The 20,758-nt window shown below is 36.7% G+C and overlaps 1 protein-coding gene across 4 annotated transcripts in view; it reads right to left on the reverse strand.

The window, feature by feature from the left end:
• The window catches only part of CLEC16A (C-type lectin domain containing 16A), a 95,767-nt gene that overhangs the window by 21,005 nt on the left and 54,004 nt on the right, over positions 1–20,758 (reverse strand). For 3 of the 4 annotated variants that reach the window (XM_026096351.2, XM_026096353.2, XM_064520395.1), the window contains exons 19-21: positions 12,457–12,608; positions 11,506–11,710; positions 10,114–10,281 (exon numbers count right to left, since the gene is read on the reverse strand). In XM_026096351.2, coding sequence (XP_025952136.1) covers positions 10,114–10,281; positions 11,506–11,710; positions 12,457–12,608 — 525 coding nt within the window. Of the gene's footprint in view, positions 1–6,545; positions 6,873–10,113; positions 10,282–11,505; positions 11,711–12,456; positions 12,609–20,758 lie in introns of those variants that run through there. The other variant, XM_064520396.1, reaches the window with a different exon arrangement.

A 20,758-nucleotide genomic window follows, 5' to 3' on the forward strand; every position in this document is an offset into this window, starting at 1 on the left:
ACAGCAAATGTTCTTTGGCATAAACTCCTGCTGAGGAATACCAAGACTTGCAGTGAAAATATTTCAGTTCTGAAAAACTTCAGAAATTCTTTTCATGCACTTTATGTGGATCACTGGTTTGAGATGATCTGCTAACTCACTTGTGAATAGACTGTTTGAACAGGTCAGAGTATCTTCATGAGATGAAATTACTAAATTGCCCCTTATTGTTTCTTTCACTCACTGTTATTCTTTTTCCTCTTTGCTCTGTTTTTCAGCTGAATTTTTAAGAATTTTCATAGTTTTGTCATTACAGAAGTTGATGATTATATCTTGAGCTGCATCAATGCTAGAAAAATCCAAAAGGATCACAACTTCGAATGTCCAGCATGTAAGAATACTATGAAATTACCTGCTATAATTTACAATATGCTCTGAAAGCAAATTTCATAAACTACCTTTACCACACAATTCCAGTGAAAACAAGTAGTACTGTATTGTTCACACTGCCCTGAATCTTTCCTTTGAGGATCACACACTTCCCACGGTTCACTTTGCAACTTTCCTCACAACAATGCACCTAGAACAATTGCTGGATTTTCTTAGTAAGGCTTTCTTTTGACAGACATTCCTCCAAAAACTTGGAAGCTTTTACTCATTGCTGCAGGTTTTGTTAGCCAGCAGCTCTTCAGAAGTAGGAGTACCTCTCGTAGCAAGAAAAATGCCTTCAACATAGGTCAGGTGATGTATACAACTGTTGGCTTCTTCTGCCACACTGCTCACTCTCCCACAGGAAGCATTAATGCAAAAAGTTTACTTTTTATCGGCAGCCCCTGAATTACTCAAAATAGCCATGACATGTACAGTATGAAACACCTAACAATATAACACTTGCTGTCTTTACTACATATTGAGCATTAAAGCGTAAAGTATCTGACAATCAGGTATATGAGAAAGCAAATGCACCACACAATAGTTCAATCTTTTATAGAGAAGTCTCTCACGGCACTGGGTGGATGATTGCTCTATTTTAGAAAAACTCCCATATAAGGAATTTTCAGGTGCCCTGCAGCAAGCATTCAGTCAAAACTCAGTTTAAATGTGTTTGTTAGAAGCAACACATGAAAGCTTTAAACAGAATTACAAGTCAGGAAAATGCTGTTGAACAGCAGTGCTGACAGGATGTATTACAAAGAAAAGCAGCCAGGGAGGCTGAAGAAAAGACGACACGAAGAAAGCTGCTAGCAAATATCGGTTCTGTTAATAATTTGATTTCATCTGTGGTCCTACCTCTTATACTGTACCACCCATGGTTCAAAAATTCAAGAACTGGACCCAAGCACTTGCAGAAACACACCATCTAAACTGCTGTAGTACTTGGATCATATTTTTAGATTGATAAATGCCCCCTTTACCAAGCTTTTCTTGTATTTTAAGTCACAATTCATTACGTCCAAGATGAACACCACTTGAAAGAATTCCATGATAACCATGGCAGAGGACATCTACTTTTGGTAAAAACAGAACAGCTTAGTTTCTGAAATAAAACACATGTATTTATTTATGTTTATAGTAAATATAATAGTAATAGTTAATAGTTAGCTGCTTACCAAACTGATCTTTCACAGTCATTTAGATGGATTAGGTTAAACTGAGGCTACACACAGTGACACCTGATAGCTTGCAAAACATTTACCTCAGACTAAACTACCTCAGACTAAACTACCTCAGACTAAACTACCTCAGACTAAACTACCTCAGACTAAACTACCTCAGACTAAACGGACTTCTTTACACTCAGGGCCACTGGTACATGTATTTTTCATACAGTAAGTGTATATTACACTTATCATACATACTTCACGTTTTTGAACAGCAATTATGATGGGGAAACAAGAAATAAATCAATGGACTTTTGCCCACACAGGTGAGGCAAAGCCATCTGTCAGAATGAATGAAACTTGTTTTTGGAACAGTTACTAAAACCGTTGGTATAGAAGTGCCTACATCAATATGTTTTGTTTCCCCTTCAGCGCTGAAAGAGTTATACCCATCCAAAGCATTCTATATCCACAGAAGATTTGCACTGCTATTTCAAGGGAGGAACAATCTTTCATCCTTCCCAGAAGAGCAGAGAAAGTAGACAAGGCCTCCTGTACTTCTTCCTCAGGAAGAGCTTGCCTGACTCAGCAAGCCTGCCTACCCAAAGGTTCTGCAGAACAGCCCTCACCCTTCAGGTCCTTACACCGAGATTTGCTTGCAAATGATTTTAACATTTTCTCTCCCTTCTTCCCATGAAACAGCTGTGACTGAATTGCTGTTTCAGGTCCTCTCCACATATCAGTAAGTGAGCAACTCTACACAAAATATGTAATATAGAGGCAGAAGTTAAGTTATATTTAGCTCTAATTATTTTTTTAATTAACTTTTAATTTATTAACTTTTAATAAGCAGTCTTAAAAAACAAAACAAAACAAAAAAACCCCAACAACAACAACACACACCAAACCAAAACCAAAAACGCAAGCTGTCTGGAAACCACTGCTGACAGCACGGCCAGCTTTCACACCGCAGCGTCTTCATTACTACTGGAACCTTTGATCAAACTAGAGCAGGAACATTAAATTCTACAATGGTAGTTTCCTTTGCCATGTAGACAAACACAAAACATCTCATAACTGAACTCTACATCCGAGTCTTTACTCATCTCCTTAAGGTGTTAAGTTTCCCCCAAATGTTTACAGTGTCACTCAGACAACTCTCTATAGCAATACAAACTATAACCTTGAAGAGAGTCTTGTTTTCTTTCCTGGATTATGCCCCTCGTCCAAAGCAAGATACATTACTCAACATACTACCATGTCTAAGACAATCTTTCTAGAAGCAGCCCTAGTGCGTTAGGATAAGAAAGTCTGAATAGAAATATTTAAACATTTCTTTGGCCACCATATGCACAGATCCTTTAATTAATATTATCTGTGCAGCCACAGGTAACACTCATCCTGCCTGAAAATTTAGCACTTTTCAAACCTATAATTAACTTGGGAAGCAGAATAAATTTGTACTTCAGAGAGCCTTTGATAAAAAAGAATCTAGTTATCCATTCTTTTTTTCCAGTTTTGTACAAAAATGTCACTAAAAAGCTCTTTAAGCTGTGGTTCAGGAGGCAATGGCAGATGCAGTTAGTTTTCCTAGGAAGCTATTAATTTTTTTTTTTTTTTTTTTTTTTTAGACAAGTTTATAAAGGCTCCATGTGTTTTCTATTGCTGTCTAAATATAAACACATATTTAAGACTGCAGTAACTGTATATACTAAAATAGCACATAGAATTGTATTCTACAAGACCGGGTACAGAACTTCCCTGAACAGCATCCAGACACCAGCTTGTGCCACCTTCCAAACGTATGTCTGTTCACTACCATTTGAAATACAAGGTTACCTTTTTCCAGAGGCACTGTCCTCATTCACTACACAAGCTGACCAAAACTTAGAAAGGATAAACATTCAGGATGGACTCTTTTTATCTGCCGGAACATGTGGTCCTAAATCTTACGTCTACCAACGTAACTGCCCAGAAGACAAGATTAAAGGTGTAGTTAAACAGTATGCTTTCTTCAGCAGTCCATCCAGCTTAAATATATCTCACCCTTTTCTCTCCTGTCCCCTTCAGTTGAATTAGCTGAACCATATATAGAGATGTTTTGTTAAGCATATCTCCACAAAAATTTAAGCAAGAAATAAACAAAGTTTCTTTTAAGGCTGCTCATGTCAGTAATGGAAATTCAGCCTCATAACCATTTGCACCAAAATAACAGATGGGTTAGTGAGCAACATTTGAAAGACGGGCTGCAGTGGAGGACAGGTGAGATTAAACTTAAATCAGCTTTGCTGCTGAAGACAGGGAATCCTGGAACAACAGACTTGCATGCCCTTATCACTTTGGTGCTAGGAAAAAGTGTTAAGCCCAAAGCAATCTGATTTTGGATACCAACTTAGGACAAGGAAGGCTGGACATTTTTAGTGTTCAATATGTTCAAAACTTTCACTGATTTTACTTGAAAATGAATGAGCTCAGTCATTCTGTAAAGCAGGCTCTAGCTCCCCAGGTGACTACCCACAAAACTGGCAGTAGTGTCTGACCACCATGAAAACTATCAAGAGTTGCGTGTTGAGAATCTAAGAATCCAGTGAATTCTTAGCACCAGAGGAAGCCAGTTCTCCTGGCTGATACTCAATTTCTCTTCAGAAGATTATTCGCTGTCTTTCGGAAATCTTCATTCTCAGCAGTCACATACCTTCTTAATTATAAAAAGTGCGATTTGAGACTCTAGAGGCGAATTGAGAATTGAGATCCAGGACTGGTGGCAGGAGACGTCCCTATTTGTTGCAGGTGTTTTACTAAACAAACTGAAGCCCACACACCGTCATACTAGTAATGATTGGCAGTGTGCCACTTATTACCAAAATCACTATTGCTTTGTGTGCATACACGCTCGTCTGTATATACAGTGAAACAATAAATAGTTGCTTATTAGATAACCACAGTCATGGAATGATCACAAAGTAGTAGGGAGAAAGCAAAGAAAATTACTTTAAGCAAGCACATCAGACCCATTCCCATATTTGCAACTTCTGAATGAAGCCAGACCTTGCTTGTGAAAGCAGCTTTTTAATCCTGCTGTCTCAGCTTTCAAAGCTCTTCTTTTGTGGAGTTCTGCGAGTGTTGAATGCATTTTTATCTGCCCTGCATTTCACATGAGTTGCTTCCTGAAAGCCACAATTTTGAGGCCAGAGTAGAATCAAAATAATACTTTCTGGAAAGGTACAAAGTAAAAGCTCCTTGCATAAGGTACAGGAAGCAAACAGAACAAAAAAGACAATACTTTACCAACAGCAATAGAATACTTTTAAATTAAAAACCAGTATCCGTAAATGCACTGTTCATAAGGCATTCATCATTCTTTTAGATGTGGAGTTGGCATTAGGGGAAATGTTGCTTGGTATTATGCAACACCTTCATTTAAAATCAGGTAGAGGGGTATATGTGCCCAGCGCTAACAAACTGGCACACTGCATGTCAGGGGAGGGGAAGGACAACAACCCCACCCTCACTCCCCCAAAACCAAGGAAGAAATATGAACGCTTACTGGGTTTTAAAATTGTCCTCCATTGTATTATATACTTATTATCTACTCTGAGCTATAATATCTATAAACAGCAGTGGTTCAGACTGCCCATGTCCAAGTATCCTTTCTTTAGCTTCTATTTTATTCATGCCCCCTAATATATTGCTTACCACCCTTTTACCTTAAAGCCAGTACGTATGATCTCCTTTAAATGTCATTGGAAGTTGCTGGTACTAGTAACTTGCATGCCTGAAGTAGGACACATCCTGTGCAAGACTCTTGTAATTGTGCTGCCAGCAGCCAAGCTCAGCTCTAACAAAGTATTTATCAGAAGCAAACATTTCCCCCCCATCTCAGTTACTGCTTTATTTTGTGGCTCAGATGTCTCAGTAAATTTCATTCTTCTGTGATCAGAAAGGTCTCATCAACAGAAATACAGCTTGCTCATTTTCCGACATGACATATGAAGGCACCAGAAACCAAAACAAAGACGAAACTGCTCCCAAGGGCACTGCCATCAGATCCTGCTCAAGGCTATATTTCTACTCTTTTTTTGTGGATTATCTTTAGAGTTGCCAAGGCTAAAATACATGAGAAAAGAGTCACAAATATTAAGTGATGAGTACAAGCAGATTACACTTGCACTCCATCCTCAAAACACTACTGGATTAATTTGAACTGAATGCAAGCGCAGCACTGCTTATGTAAGTTGTCAGTGATTCCTGCTGTTTAAGCATTTGCTTAAATCATATTTTTGCGAATAATGGGTGAACACAGCTAGAATATTTTGTCCAAAGCTGTCCAAGTTTGTCAGTCTTTTTATATGCTTGGAAGTAGTTAATCGAGGAACATTAAAGTAAAAAGCCCAAACTGATTATTAACGTGATGAGTTAGTAGATATCCTCCACTATTCTTCAGCAGAAGAAAGGAATCAAGAAATATTTTAAATGCACTTACAGGCTATATAAGCAACTGTGTCCTAGCATCATGAAGGAAGAAATGCTAACCAAAATTCTCATCTATTTTTATTTAAAAGGGATATAAAGCTACAAAAGGAGACAACTTTTTTCCCTCCAGATTTTAATTTTAAAAGATGTCTATACTTTGCTTGCAATGGCTAACATTAACAAGAAGTTTTACTCAACATTATTCCCAAAATCTTGTGATAAACATCATATGCTAAGGTATGAACAATGGAGAAAACAGTAAAAGCAATCCATTGATTTATTTTGTTTTTTAAAGAAACATTCTCAGTAGGAAAGCAACTATAGTTGTTAAAATATGCAAAGGTATATTTTGCAGGAAATATTTAAGATTTCTCTTAAAACACACTGAGCATATAATCTCAGCATATAGCTGGTATTTGAAATTGATATTTGAGTTTGCTTGGAGTGCAAGTGTGTTTTTCAGGGGTTTTATTTGTTTGTTTCTTATTTTTTAAATGTAAGACCTCTCTTTGCCTGATGTTTACCAAAGCTGTTCATCTGGTTTCTCTGGAAAAAAATACGACCTTTTACTTGCACAAAAAATGCTTAACAAGCATCACATGAATATATAACTAACATAAGATGGTCAACAGTTCAATCAGCAAAACTATTTCCAAAATGCAATACCATTCTGGCAAGGGTCATGGTCACGACTCTGCAATGATAGAACTGTTCCAGTGAATGACTTTGCTTCTGCTCTTCTCTGGTAAGAATTGCCCAGTTCAGCAGGCCAGTCAGCAGTAATGAGTACAACCTCTCACCGTATCTGCATAATCCAAACTTCATAGAGACATATTAATGATCAGTTAATATTTTTGCAAATAAGGAGAGCAAAATAAGCAGAGCTTTAACGTATATGTAGTATGACACAGGTAGGAAATGTGAACCGGAGCAGACTTAAATGAGTGTTCTTGCAAATTTTAAATTCCTTGAGAAGTGGGACTAGAGAATTGTTTCAGAAGTTGCACTAAGATTCTCTGTATGCAATGAAATTTTCGGGAGGGCTGAAACAGTTTGTCATTGTTTCATAATGTCTGAGAAACACTTTGGACGTACAGCACTAACAGCTAACACTGTCCTACTAAAGAAAATGTTTAGCCTTCTACAAGTGTTGCTAACTCTCCTTTAACTCAATGAAAAACATCACCACTGAAGGAAAATTTTTCTTTTTCTTATAATTACAGTCAACATTTTGCTATTACTGTTTTTTTCACACAGTATGAATTCTGCAAAACTCTTTTAAATGATAGGAGTTGTTAAGAAACAAACACATGAAAACAGTGATTTAACTGCAGGTAGTTCAGTAATTTTCAAAACAAGCCCCCAAAAGTTTCTACTAAACTAAAAATCACAAATAAGCACAAAAACTTCTATGAAAAAAATCAGTGGAAACTAGGAACCCTCTTCTATTCTTTATTGAAGATAAAGGGAGAAGGAACTAGCCTTTTCAGAAAAATAGCTATTTTGTAATCAGTTGTAAAAGAAGTAATAATACTTTTTTTTTCCTCCTAAACTTATTACTGGCTATCAACAGCAGCATTTGAAAAACGCAGCATTTGAAATACACATATTGCATGTACATTTGAAAGACACATGGTGTCTGATTTCTCATATTTAATATTGGATAAGAGCTTCAAATGCTTTTTCTCCAGGCTTGCAAGTGCACACAGTGAAAGTCTCCAGTTCCTGGAGTTCAAAGCAAGTATCCTGCTGTTTGAACTAGCTACCATATGCCAATAAATAAATAAGTAAATAAAATTAGTAGCTGAAGTCATTTGTTATGGCTAAGAGTGTACTCTTCTTAGAGAAGGTTGATTCTGAAACAGCAAACAATATCCAGAATGCTGGCATCTTTTCAACCACACCTTTTCCATGGAAGTCTTACGTCAAAAGCAGCAAGGAAATATATTTCCCTGATACAACATAAACTTGTCTTTTGAAAAACCTGACTGGGAATGTGTAAGCTTTTATGATTTCTGTTCTCCACATGCAGGACTCCAGCAAAATATAGCTCTCATTTAGTCACAACACAGTAGAACACCTACTTGCTAATTAGAGTGCCTGTACTATGTTTCACCTCCCCTCTTTTTAATCTGTGAATTGCACTTAAAGAGAAGTACTGAGTTTCGTACAATGATTGGCAGCTAGCAGTAACAAGAGTGCATCTTTTTGCACTAATACAGCAAAATTAAGTAATTTCAAACAGTACGAGATTCAACTTTAAACTGAACCCAGAAGAAGAAAATTTCACTATTTGGAAGAAAGACCTCTACAGAGAGGTCAGGTCAGTTTTTGATAAAGGAAATAAGGAGCTGAAAGAAAGAAAGCATCAATTTAGAATTACCCCTTTAATCCTAGTTCAAAGTTGATGTCTTCGGAGGAGTTGTGAGCCTTTTCTGTCTTGTTAGTGCTCAGTATCCCAGTTATTTCTATGCACTGATGAGATGATGATCATAACTTATTCGAAGGAGGAACTATGCATGACTAACTGATGTGTTGTAGAGTGAGTGTGTGCAAGATGATTCATATTCCAACTCAATTTTTAAAGGATGGCAAAGTATTAAGACACTTCCAGCATATTTAGAGAAACTGCCATGGACATATTGCTCAAAACACACCTGGAATACACACCCTATTAGTACTTGTTCTCCTATGAGTAAATTTTTCCGTAAGCCTCATTCTGGAATTGTGTGTTCAGAAACATATCACATGTAAACACTTCATTGTTTACACAAATGTCACAGCTCAGCCTTTGCAGATGTAAGCCAAAAAATTTGTTCTAAGTGCAGTATGCAAAAAAGTTAATCTCAATATTATCAACAGTTCTCAACAGCTCAATGAAACCGAGTAAACTGGAAATGCAAGACAAATATTTTGATTTGTTTATGTTCACTAGATGCTACATCAGCTATTGCTAATGGTCTGACTTCTTAAATGAACTTTATAAACTCAAGGTTCAAGGCTCTAAACAACTGAACGTAATAGAAAGAACCAGTGAATTTACATTAACCTAGCTAGTTATAGTTATCATCGTTACTTGTTTCTATTCAAAATATTATATTGGATACTTATATTGAACTCAAGCTGATGAAAAGTATGACCTCTCCTACATACATCCTCTGATTCCTTCAGATTTCTCTGAAGAAATCCCAATGCTTATGTGACTATGGACATCAAGCTTTGAGTGGAAGCACGTTCTAGGGAGCCATGGGTTTTCCTTTTAAAATACAGGTGACAATTTTTGCAAATCACAGGTGCAGAAAAAGTTATCCCATTTATTAACCAACTTCACAGAATCTTGCTGTAAGGACTCAGGAAGCTTTCTGCCAAGGCAGAGAACCCGCCCCATCAAAATCTATCAGAGAATTCAAAGGTTGAACCACACTTAGCATTCAGACAGTAAAACAGGCCTCTTCTCAGTCCTAGTACTCAGATAAGGAGTAGTAAACTATGACTACTTTTCTATTTCAGAGGTAATCCACATCCATCAAGAATTTGGAAAAAAGTCATTTTAATACTGGACCCAACAGCCTTCTGATAATTATATGCATTATGAGAAAATAAATTAAATTCATAAGGTAAACTTATACCTCATGTAAGCATGAAACACAAACATGCCTGCATTTTCATCTATAAGGCAGAACTTTTCCTAAGAGCATGAGTTACCACACCTTGCTATGCTAATAGTCTTGCATTGGTTACAAAATAACCACTATTTGATGGGTAGCTGTTAGAGCATTTCTTAACTTTCAAGTTGCTAATCTTAAACTTTTTTTTTTTTTAAAAAAAGTACTGATGCTGTAAAAAGACAGCTAAATTACAACTGTCATTTAAAAGACATTTGCTAAGCTTCAGAGAAAAGCCTGTTTCTATTAAACATGAAAATAAGTTGGTTTCATTTTTTGATACTGTACAACAAGCATGAAACTTTAAAAGGAATCTAGTTAGGATCTTCAAGGTATGCTCCTTTTAAATCTGTTTGAAACAGACCAAAATTGCTTGATAATGAGTGCTATCTTACCTGGAACTTTGTCAACAGAGGCAAAAACAGACCGTTGCACTGTGGGATCACTGCTACCACGTCGTGACTGATCATAAAATCTAAATGGAAGGTGTTGGGACGTAGCTGCAGAGCTGTGTCCAAAACCCATAACTTCAGTTGAAGGCTGAACAGGAAGATCCAGGAGAGCTATGTTTAATCACAATTGATAATTTTTGTTACTCAAAAATATGTAAGAGGAAGAGTAGATGAAAACAAAATTCACAGTGTGCCCAGAATCTTAATGCTATACCAGATTGCTTAAAAATGCACACTTGCATTTACTTCTTGATTATGGTTGCAATTACATTCGAAAAAAAGTGGGACATTTCTGGCAATCTTTCCCACCATCTCTGTCCTACCGCATGCACACTAAGGAAGTCTCAGAATATAGTGCAGGAGAAAAAGGGGTTATTGTAAACTCTCTGCATTACACAGTCATAGTAGGAGCTATTTAAAAAAAACAAACCTGTCTTTCCCGGTACAAGTCAAGTCATTCACTAGTTATAACTGAACACTGCAGAAAGTCATTCAAAGAGACTACCTGCTTTTCACCAGCAAAGAGCTGTCTTTATACTACCGTTCTATTTATTTTATATCAAAACAGATCTGCATTAACTTCAAACTTGCTGTAAGATTTTTAAAGGGAAGAAAGCCATAAAAATATGACATATCTATTTTGTAAGCTCAGAGCATAAAACTGTTGACATTTAGCTTCATACAGAACCATAATACACTAAAATAATCTGAAATCATCTACAGTCAGAACAGTTCTCTGGCCAGCTCATTAAAATTAAAAGTAGCTATAACTTTCTCACAATTCTGATTAGTTAATTATTGCTCTTGGACAATTTAAGTAACTGAAATAGTTGTTGTTCTTCACTCGCCCACCTACTTTCCTTTTTATATTTCCAGGCTGCCTTTGCGGTACTCACCCATTCATTCAGCTTATTGCTAAACTTCAACCTATTCTTCACTCATTCGATATTTAAATAATATTTTACCCACTGTTTTATTTACTCAGATTAACTTTTTCCTTCATCTCTTAACATGCTTTGCCCCTAAACACAAAGATATCTAGCTGCTGATACTCTATTTAACTTTTCAGACTGCTCATCACCATCATTTCCAAGCATTAAGCATTATGACACAATGATATGCGATTCCTTCTTTTTCATCCTTTGATGCATGTGTCATTGATCTATCAAAATAGAAATTTTACTCCAATAAAAACTATTGCTTGGAAATGCGAATCTGTTTTAAATTCTACTTTGGCACATCACTTCTAAAGTCTTTGCAATACAATCTTGTATCACAATGTGATTTGCTATGACACATGACTTGCCTTAGAACCATTTGAAAATAACAACTAACCTGCTATTCTCTGCATTTTCATACGCCGAGCTTGGATACGACCTTTAGCAAGACGCTGTTTCGCAATAATACAGCGAATGTGATCAGAAAAAATAAAGGTAGCTTGAAGGATAGGGAAGGGCTTAGAATGAGGACTAGAAGCAGGTTTATGAATTATTATGTTCAGAGCCCTACTATCATCTTCTACTCCTGTTACCTGCATGTCCTGAAAAGAAACAGAAGAAAGTAACTAATGAAAAAGTTAACATTTGAAGTTATAGATTAAATAAAAGCATTTTTAAAAAACCCCATGAATGTATCAGTTAAAACACTTAAGAAAACAATTTCTGGGTTAAAAACAAAAAACCCACACAAGACTATGCAAGTTGTAGTATCCTGGATTTAGTTCTGCAGAAATTAGTACTCCTAGAGGTTAAGTCAGTTAAAAATTCAACTGAGTTATTTAAGCATAGTGAAATTTCAGGAAATACAAACATTAATGCTGGTATAAGGTAAGAAGCAGACAAATGAGCGAACCTTAAGTTTTTGAAAGCAGTTATATAAGCAGAGGTCAGTGTAAAGTGACCACCTCTCACCTTCCCTAACGTTATTTGAGGATCACAACACCAGCCCTATTGTGTTGACTAAGGAAAGCACTTGGGACTCGGTCCTAATTCTGTAGGATTTCAGTGTTCAGATGAACACATCCCAATTAATAATTAGGGATGCTTTTTTGAAACAGAATATATATTGAGAAAGTTACTTCATTTTAAAGTGTCTGTCTAATTAACCATATAAACTTCAGAAAAATCAAAGTCTCTTAAAAGCACAGATCAGAAGACTTAAGTAACAGAAGAAACAGGTAAGCATGCAACAGAGCTAAAGTGTATAAGATACTGTTATTACTATTTACACTACTTAGAATTTGTCACTCAAGAAAAATACGTACCCACGTTTAAAAACCGCCCTTACCTGCAAAAGGCCTGCAAACTTAACGACTCCCCAGCCAAGTCTGGCGACATCTGGCTCAACCAAACTCATCTGGTAAATATCCACAGCCAGGAACCTTTGAACTTGACCCCCATCTTTTGTTATCACTGTACAAGCAATTAGATCACTGTTATCTGGAGGAAGGGGAAAAAGTTAAAATGTTAACATACAAAAGTGCAATCATCTTTTAAGACAACTTTAGAGCTATTCATGTTTCATATTCTGCATTTCCTATTACATTCATATTCAAATTGAAAGAGCAGGATATATTTTAACTACAGTGGCTCAAATATCTTGCAAGTTACTTATATGATACATACTATGTCTACCTTGTTTTTATTACTTTCATTATCTTCAGGAAAAACTTGCACCAATGTTGATTTCTATTAATAAATGAAAGTCTCAAAGTCTTGTTGAAAGATCACAGGTACAGACCTTTATCACTGCAAGGAATTGTATCTGCCCTTTTCATAAACTTAGGCTCCATTCTGACATTAATTATATTTTTTGCTGCTACTAGAAAGTTTATTCTGACAGCTGATATTGACTTTTGGAAGCCTTTCGACTTCAAGGCTCTATGGACTCTCCAAATAAGCTGTAGCAGTCTTTTTCTAACTTGTTACATGAGCTTACATCTTTTCCTTTACCCATCTATTTTATGGATTTATATTGAATAATGATATCCCTTAACCATTACACTAATTAAAAAAAAAAAAAAAAAAACCCAAAAATCGGAAATCCTCAAACAAGCCCTACACTGCAGACCTCAGGAAATAAGTACTCTTCTGATCTTTTCAGAATCTTCTTGTTATCTGTCCCAGTTCAAACCCATCATTCTTGAGAAGCAACTGGAATCACATTCTTTACACCAGCTGAAGTCTGAGAGCCCCATAAACTGGCACTAACACCTCCCAGCAGACCTCTGCTGATCTTACTGCATTTGCTTTTTCTTTGCTTCAAATTAATACAATCACCTACTCAAAGCACACAGGTCTTTTCTCTCTCACCTCAAACCACCACAACTTATAGCGAGTAAGAACTTCCCACATGCATACACTTTGTACTACCATTTATTCTTTCTGCAGTTTACCTGCTAGATGGTACTCCTCCCAATTTGATAGATTTGACAAGTGGCATTGCAGTATTTTAACTATTTCTTGCAACAGTTTTTTAGGATGGAGACCATCTGACTTGCCAGTAATGATTTCTGTATATTGTTTCTACCTTTGCCATAGTTTTTCAACACACTCATTCCCATTAGCTGTCCCATTCATTAGTATTGCCAAGGCAATGATGGACCCAGCAGTTTGTACTTATTTATTCAAATAGTCTTTCCTAAAATCATGCATTTATGCTACAGACATTAATTGCATAGATGGCTGAGACTTTTGTCTTCTCCTGTTCTACATACACTTACTATTTTTAAGCTCACTATTTTTAGATGTGTGTGTCAAATATACATTTACAGTAAGATAAGTGTCCTTCAGGAAGATTACCTCATTACGCAAATTATTTATATCTATTTGAAGGCAGCTACTCTGACATGCAGAATTCAATGTCTCTCTGAATACTTACAGCAGTATCTTCATACTGATCACTGCTGTTGAATGCTCTTGCATTTGAAACCCAGCTGCAGCACTTTTCATGTTATTCATACAGCGCATTAAAAATAATCCTGCTAAAGTTTAATTCCACCTTCTGTATCTGAATTTAAAAAATGGAAAATATCTTACTACTATTTGTCTCTACTTTAGTTTCTCATGGAAGAGAAAAGAAAAAAAATGTATAATAATAAAACTAGAAGAATCAGCCAGATGGATAGGAATGAGGCTGCAGATCATATGCAACAGCAAACTTTGACAAACTTACCCACCCATCTAAGCATTGCGTTTCATACTAGAAACATCCACAAGATTAGATACAAACTACAAGTGGGAGGGTACTCTTGGTAGTGGCAGGTCACATAACAAGGGACAACAGCCACAAATTGTGGCTTGAAAAGTCAAGGAAATTTTTTGTTGTGATTAGGGTAATACAGCACAGGAAGTAGTTACCCAGAAAGCTTGTGCAATCTTTGTCACTGAAGGTTTTTAAGACTTAACCAGAAAAAAAGCCACAACTGACCTAATGTTATCCATAGTGTTGCAGTGAGCAGCAGGCTGGACTAGATTATCTCCAGAAGTCCTTTCCAACTACCATTTCTATGATTTAGCAATTACCCTTTATCATTAGGATCCATTCAATATTGATTGGGTGGGAAGAGGGAAAGGAAGGGATCAGTAAAACAGATATGGAATTCAAAATTAAAATTGGGTAATTAATGCTAACCCAGTGTGAAATTAGTGAATTATTGAAATTTTGAGAATACAAGTTTAATTAATAAATATAGCATTGCTACATTGCTGCAATACATATGTGGTGTAATTCAGTTACACAGGGTAGATTTCTATTACCTTTGCATATGCCCTAGAATATCCAAGAAATCCATACAGGATTGGCAAATGACTACGGGACCTATGCGAGATTCATGCCTTTCTAGAGAAGAAACTGGGAGATCAGGCAGGAAATCTTAGCAGATTTAAAGTGGCAATGTATGCTACGTTTAACCAACAGAATCCTACCCCTGATATTTACTGCACCAGTAACATTCTAATAACCTGGAAAATAAAAGATAACAATACATATTAAAGGAATCAAAAGCTCCAGCAAAATCTCAGATCTGAAAGCATATCTGTATTTGCATGCCTTATACACATACACATCTAGGAAGTGACAGGAGGAGTATGGCTCTAATATATTCCTCCAGGAATTACCTTCTAAAACTTATGTTACTTAACCTTTTTAATTAAGGACTGAAAAGCTTTAAGTTGTTACCAATGTTTGTAAATTGTGGAAAGCAGAAAAAAAAAAAAAAACAAACCACAAATAGCATGTACACTGAACTTAACATAAAAACAAAAGCCATATTTGGCTGTTTGGAAATGCATAAGGTCACATATCAGAGAATGAAAACCACACGCCTTGTAGGAGGAGGGATTCCAGCCAGGATTTAACTTCTGAAAGAGATCTGAAGCCACAGCTGACAACACACCAGTCTGCTTCTACAGTAAAATGGCAAACATTATCTCTGAATATACATAACAGGGGACTTGGGAGGAGAAAAGTAACGCCTCTGCTTTACATTGGTGTGACTATTCTCGTAACAATGGGTCAGTTCCAACACATTTACACTACTGTTTCTAGTTCACAGCTGCTGAAGAGTCATGATACAGTCATTTTTATGAAGAAAAAAAGAGAAAGTGCAGTTAAACACATTTCCAGTCAACTGATCTCATAATACTTAGTTACACTATAAAGCAGTGATGGAATTATGTGTTTGTATGTCAGATACCCAACTACATTTAGATGAAAATTTCAAGCTGAGTTAAGTTTCAGTACTATGAAAATGATCAGGGGGTGTGAGGCAGACCACAAACTGAAGGGTGTTGATGTGACCTAGCTACAAAAAGGTAGTGTCTTTTCTGGGATTAACAAGAATGCTTACACAATTTTTCCTCATGCAAAATAAATCTTGCATCCAGTTTGGACACCTCTAAGATGTGGATCCAAGATGTAGTTCCTAGACTTTCTCCAAGAAAAATACAAGTTTTAGGAAATACAGCCTAGGAGGGAGAGTTCAAAGACTTCTGCTGCTCACAGATTTAGATCAGGTGAAAATACTACATGAACACAGGCAACTATGTGCCTGTGGTAGCTGGAAGTCTTTAAGAACATAACAGGTACTTTAGGAGACAGTCTAGATGTACCTGACTGCCTCAGAGCTTCACATTTAGTTATTTCATGATTTACAGTCATCACAACCTTAGAAATCCTCTGTAGTGATTGTAAACCTCCTACAAAGGGTTAGCAGTCTGCAAGTACTTAGCTGCAGTCCAAGATAAGCACCAGGCAGCAGATAGTACACCTCTTCCCCTCGCTCCCCCCTTTACAAAAATAACTTTTTCCAAAAGCACGTAGCCACTTTGGTACAATATATTGCTTCACTACTTAGTGTGCCAGTCTAAGTGCAAACACAGCTTCAGAGTTAGTTTTGTACTTGGATGAAATGAGTTTTACAGATTAATATATGATGCTCTCGAAAACTGCAACATACTCCCCAAATATTATATTCAGAAAGTTTACAAAGCAATTTCAAACTTTATGTAGGCCCTAGGAAACAATTATCTGCCTTGTCCAAAATGTTTTTGGCTACCTACATTTCGACCATCTTGTTGAGCAGTTTAAGAGTAATTATTTTTGTTACTCTTCAAAACAAACATCCCTCTTTTAGAGGGACTCTAAACCCAGCAAATTTAGCAGAGAAAGGATCGTTACCTCAACTAAAAAGAAAAGTAATTAAGCATTAGTAAGCAAAACAGTCAAACTAAGCTCTCTTACATTACCACCAGTATAAGATTTGAACATCTCACACATGACGTAGGAGGTCAGTTCTGCCAGTAAGTCTAGAAAAATCTTGCATCCTGAAGCTCTTCAGGGCAAAAGTGAGTGTTGGCATTTGAAAGGAATGCCTCTGCTGGAATTTCTTATAAAAGAATTAGATTTTTCTCTTAGATGCTTATCAAATTTCAAGCATACTGAAAAATATTCATTTTCTTGTACCACGTGTGCTGGCACTCACTAAGTCACAGGGAGAGACTACTGAAAAAGATTAGTTTTCAGAGTATCATGAAACTTCGCACTCAGCTCGGTGTTTCATGACCATCTGGAAAATGCTGAAGACGACTGTTTACTAGTATCTATGGTGATGCAGGAAACCAAAAGCAGGTATGAATTTTTCTGCAAGATATAAACCTAAAATGAATAGCTATTTCTGCTCAAACTGTATTTTAAAAAATATATTATGTATAGGCATTTTAAGTGTTTTTGCATATATATGTATTTAGATACATATATAGATATACACACACACGCTCACATGTAAAAAACATTTGAATATGCGTCTTTAAAAAGATATTTTTATCTCCTCTAAATGCATTATAAAAATCTTAGAGAAGTACACAGGATGCTAAAATGCCAAGTACTGAAGTCAGAACATGTGAAATGACACAGTTTATTAAAAAATACAGCAAAAAAAAAGGAACAGATAGAAAGCTTCATGTTCAGCTTATAATGAGTACGAGTTTTTACATTGGCACAAAGTTCAGATACTCAGATCTCAGTTTTAAATCAACAGATTTAAACCTATGATGCTTGCTTTGCTATTTTGAAAACAACTTCAAGAACTAAAGATTTTTCAGGAAATATCTAGCTGCAACAGTATGCAGAGAAGAAAACAGAATTGTTTTATTTATTAAGCTATAATTACATAGACATAGACTTCAGTGTCTGAGGGATGACAACACTGAACTAGAGAAGCACAAGAAGCACTAGACTGTGGTTATGTTACCCTCTACTACTGCACTCTGATACAGAGGCCAGGGCTATGGACCCACACCTGTCAAACCTCCTAACTGGACCCACTCTGTAATAAATTCCTGAATGTGACAATCTGGAGAACAGATCAGGAAGATTTCTGAGAAAGTATTTTTTCTGAGGAGGAATCATTTGCAGTAACAGGAGGAATGACAGGAGCCTTGTTTTACATGCAAATTTTAATAACTGGACAGTAGCCTGGGAATAGTTATGTTTCAGTTAGGCAAAATATGTTTGTTCTAGACTGAGCAAGTGTTTAAAGCCACTACATTACTTTCAAAGTGGGAAGGAAATGACATTCATTCACCTCTGAAAAAAGCTGAGCAAACAGGAGTTCTAAAACATCCTCTGAAGCATCTGTTAAACTTGAAAAATCCCGGCATTCCACTCAGCATAGTGTCTTTATTTAAGAAAGAGGGGATAGCATAGATCAGTCGTCCAATTTCAAGTAAAAACACATAAAACAAAGCCTTTCCATTACAGAACCCTTGGCATAAACCCAGACAGCATCCTGGCCTGCACGAGGAAGATGTAGACTTGCAGGTTAGGGGAGGTGATCCTTCCCCTCTACTCAGGGCTGGCGAGGCCACGTCTGGAGTGCTGGATCCAGTGCTGGGCTCCCAGTACACGAGAGATGTGGACACGCTGAAGCGAGTCCAGTGAAGGGCCATGAAGACAAATAAGGCACTGGAGCATCTGTCATGAGGAGAGGCTGACAGAGCTGGGATTGTTTAGCCTGGAGAAGAGAAGACTTGGCAGGGCGCGAATCCTATCAATGTGTATAAATACCTGGTAGAAGGATAAAGTCAGGCTCTTTTCAGTAGTATCCAGTGACAGGATGGGAGGATGAAGATGACAAAAATTCCACTTATATTTAAGTGGGGTTTTTTTGTTTGTTTTTTTATTATTGTGAGGGTGATCAAACACTGGAACGGTTTGCCCACAGACATAGTAGAGCCTCCATCCTTGAAGATATTCAATTTGCAACTGGACATGGTCCTGAGTGATCTGCTGCAGCTGATCCTGCTTTAAGCAGGGGGTTGGACTGGATGACCTTCTGAGGTCCTGTCCAACCTCAACTATTCTGTGATAAATATTCTCAAATCTTAAAAAAAAAAAAGGTTCACTATGATGGCCTTTACAAAAAGTGTACATTTGGCAGAGAGAGTGGTTAAGGAGACTTAACTATCACATTAACTTTTTTTTTTTTAAACTAAAATTGAAAAAAAAAAAAAAAAAAAAAAAAAAAAAAAAAAAAGCTTTAAGCATTATTCGCTTGCTGGCCATGGCATTTAAAACACTGTAATTAACAGAACCAACAGCCTGAAACCAAGATCAAAGCACCAAGACTGTCAATTTGAGCTGCCATCGAACTTCATGCGAAAGGTTAGCTGCTATGTAAGATTAAAGAAGCCACCCACATGAGACACCTACAAACATGGCAAACAGTCTAAGGCCGGCAGTTTTCATATAACGTGCAACTGCTTCAAAACTGTTTACAGTAAAAAAACAATACTGAAAAGTAGCAGTATACACCATTCTGATGGCAACATAACCAGCAATCTAAAATAAAATCTGTGGAACACCTGACTCATTTCTAAATATACAGTCATATACAGTGCTGAGAACCTTTCAACTACAGTCAACGTTGAACATATCTGCCTCAAAATAATAAAATGCTTCTTTATAAAAAGAATTTCAACCTTTCCCACTGAGCTCCCATAGAACACTACCACTTTCATTCAATATTATGGAGCTTCACCTCTATGGCCAATATTTCTTGACATACCAGGGAATACATTTGAGATCTAACATCACATTCGGGGAAAAACTGAAAGCCATTTTGATAGCATGAGTTTTGTGAGATTTCTGAAAAAAACAAAACAAAACAAACAAGTGAACCCCCCCCAGAAGTAGCTGAAATAAATACTGCATTTTGTTAATCTCTATTCCTTCTTGACAGTATACGTATATGAATCAGTATGATCACTGTAGGCATCCCTGTTCAGAAAATTTTAAAGAGTACTGAAACAATGTAGATTGAAGGAAATTAGACCAAGAATACCCACAAAGTAATATTATAGTTTAAAAAAGGCACATATAACTAACTTTTTTGGCCATATTCTGTCAAGTGCTAAATCTCTCCACAAGATATGGCACCTATGCAACAGCATTTATCCTATATGCTTTATGCTGAAATGCCAGTATTCCCTTGTCTCTTGTTCTTGGACAACAAAAAGGCTTGAACTGGAAGCTGTATCTTCATGCTGCCATGCAAGTTAATCACTGTACTACCTCAATTTAGGTAGCTTGAATAACGATAGCAGTGATAAGCAGTTTAGGAAGTGCTGCCAAAGAAAACACATACACTGATGCATGTTTAACTGGGCAACTCCACTCAAAGGTCTCATGAATACAGAGTACCTGACAGTAGCCTTATAATAATTTAAAAAAAAAAAAAAAAATCATGAAACAGTGTGAACAGGCTTCCACTGTGGGCACGGCCTCTGATGACACTGAGCAGAGTCCACAGTGTTGGAAACAGGGAGGAGAAGAGGCTGTGGGGTAAGTAAATGTCCCAAGGAAGATGATTAAAAAAGAAAAAAAATATAAATCCTGGATACTTAACAAGTGACCCGTTAAAACCAAATGTTATCTATTTACTGTGAGGACCAGGTCCAAACATCTGTATCTGTGCTGAATAGGGCTATTTCAGCCATTTACTGACAAAGGAAGCTCCCTCCCAGGGAACGTGATCATGTTTCATGGAGACAAATACTGGTGCCACTGCAATAGGTTTAATGCCTCTCAC

Source organism: Dromaius novaehollandiae, chromosome 14 (genome assembly GCF_036370855.1).
Source record: "Dromaius novaehollandiae isolate bDroNov1 chromosome 14, bDroNov1.hap1, whole genome shotgun sequence".
In the NCBI taxonomy this organism is placed as follows: domain Eukaryota; kingdom Metazoa; phylum Chordata; class Aves; order Casuariiformes; family Dromaiidae; genus Dromaius; species Dromaius novaehollandiae.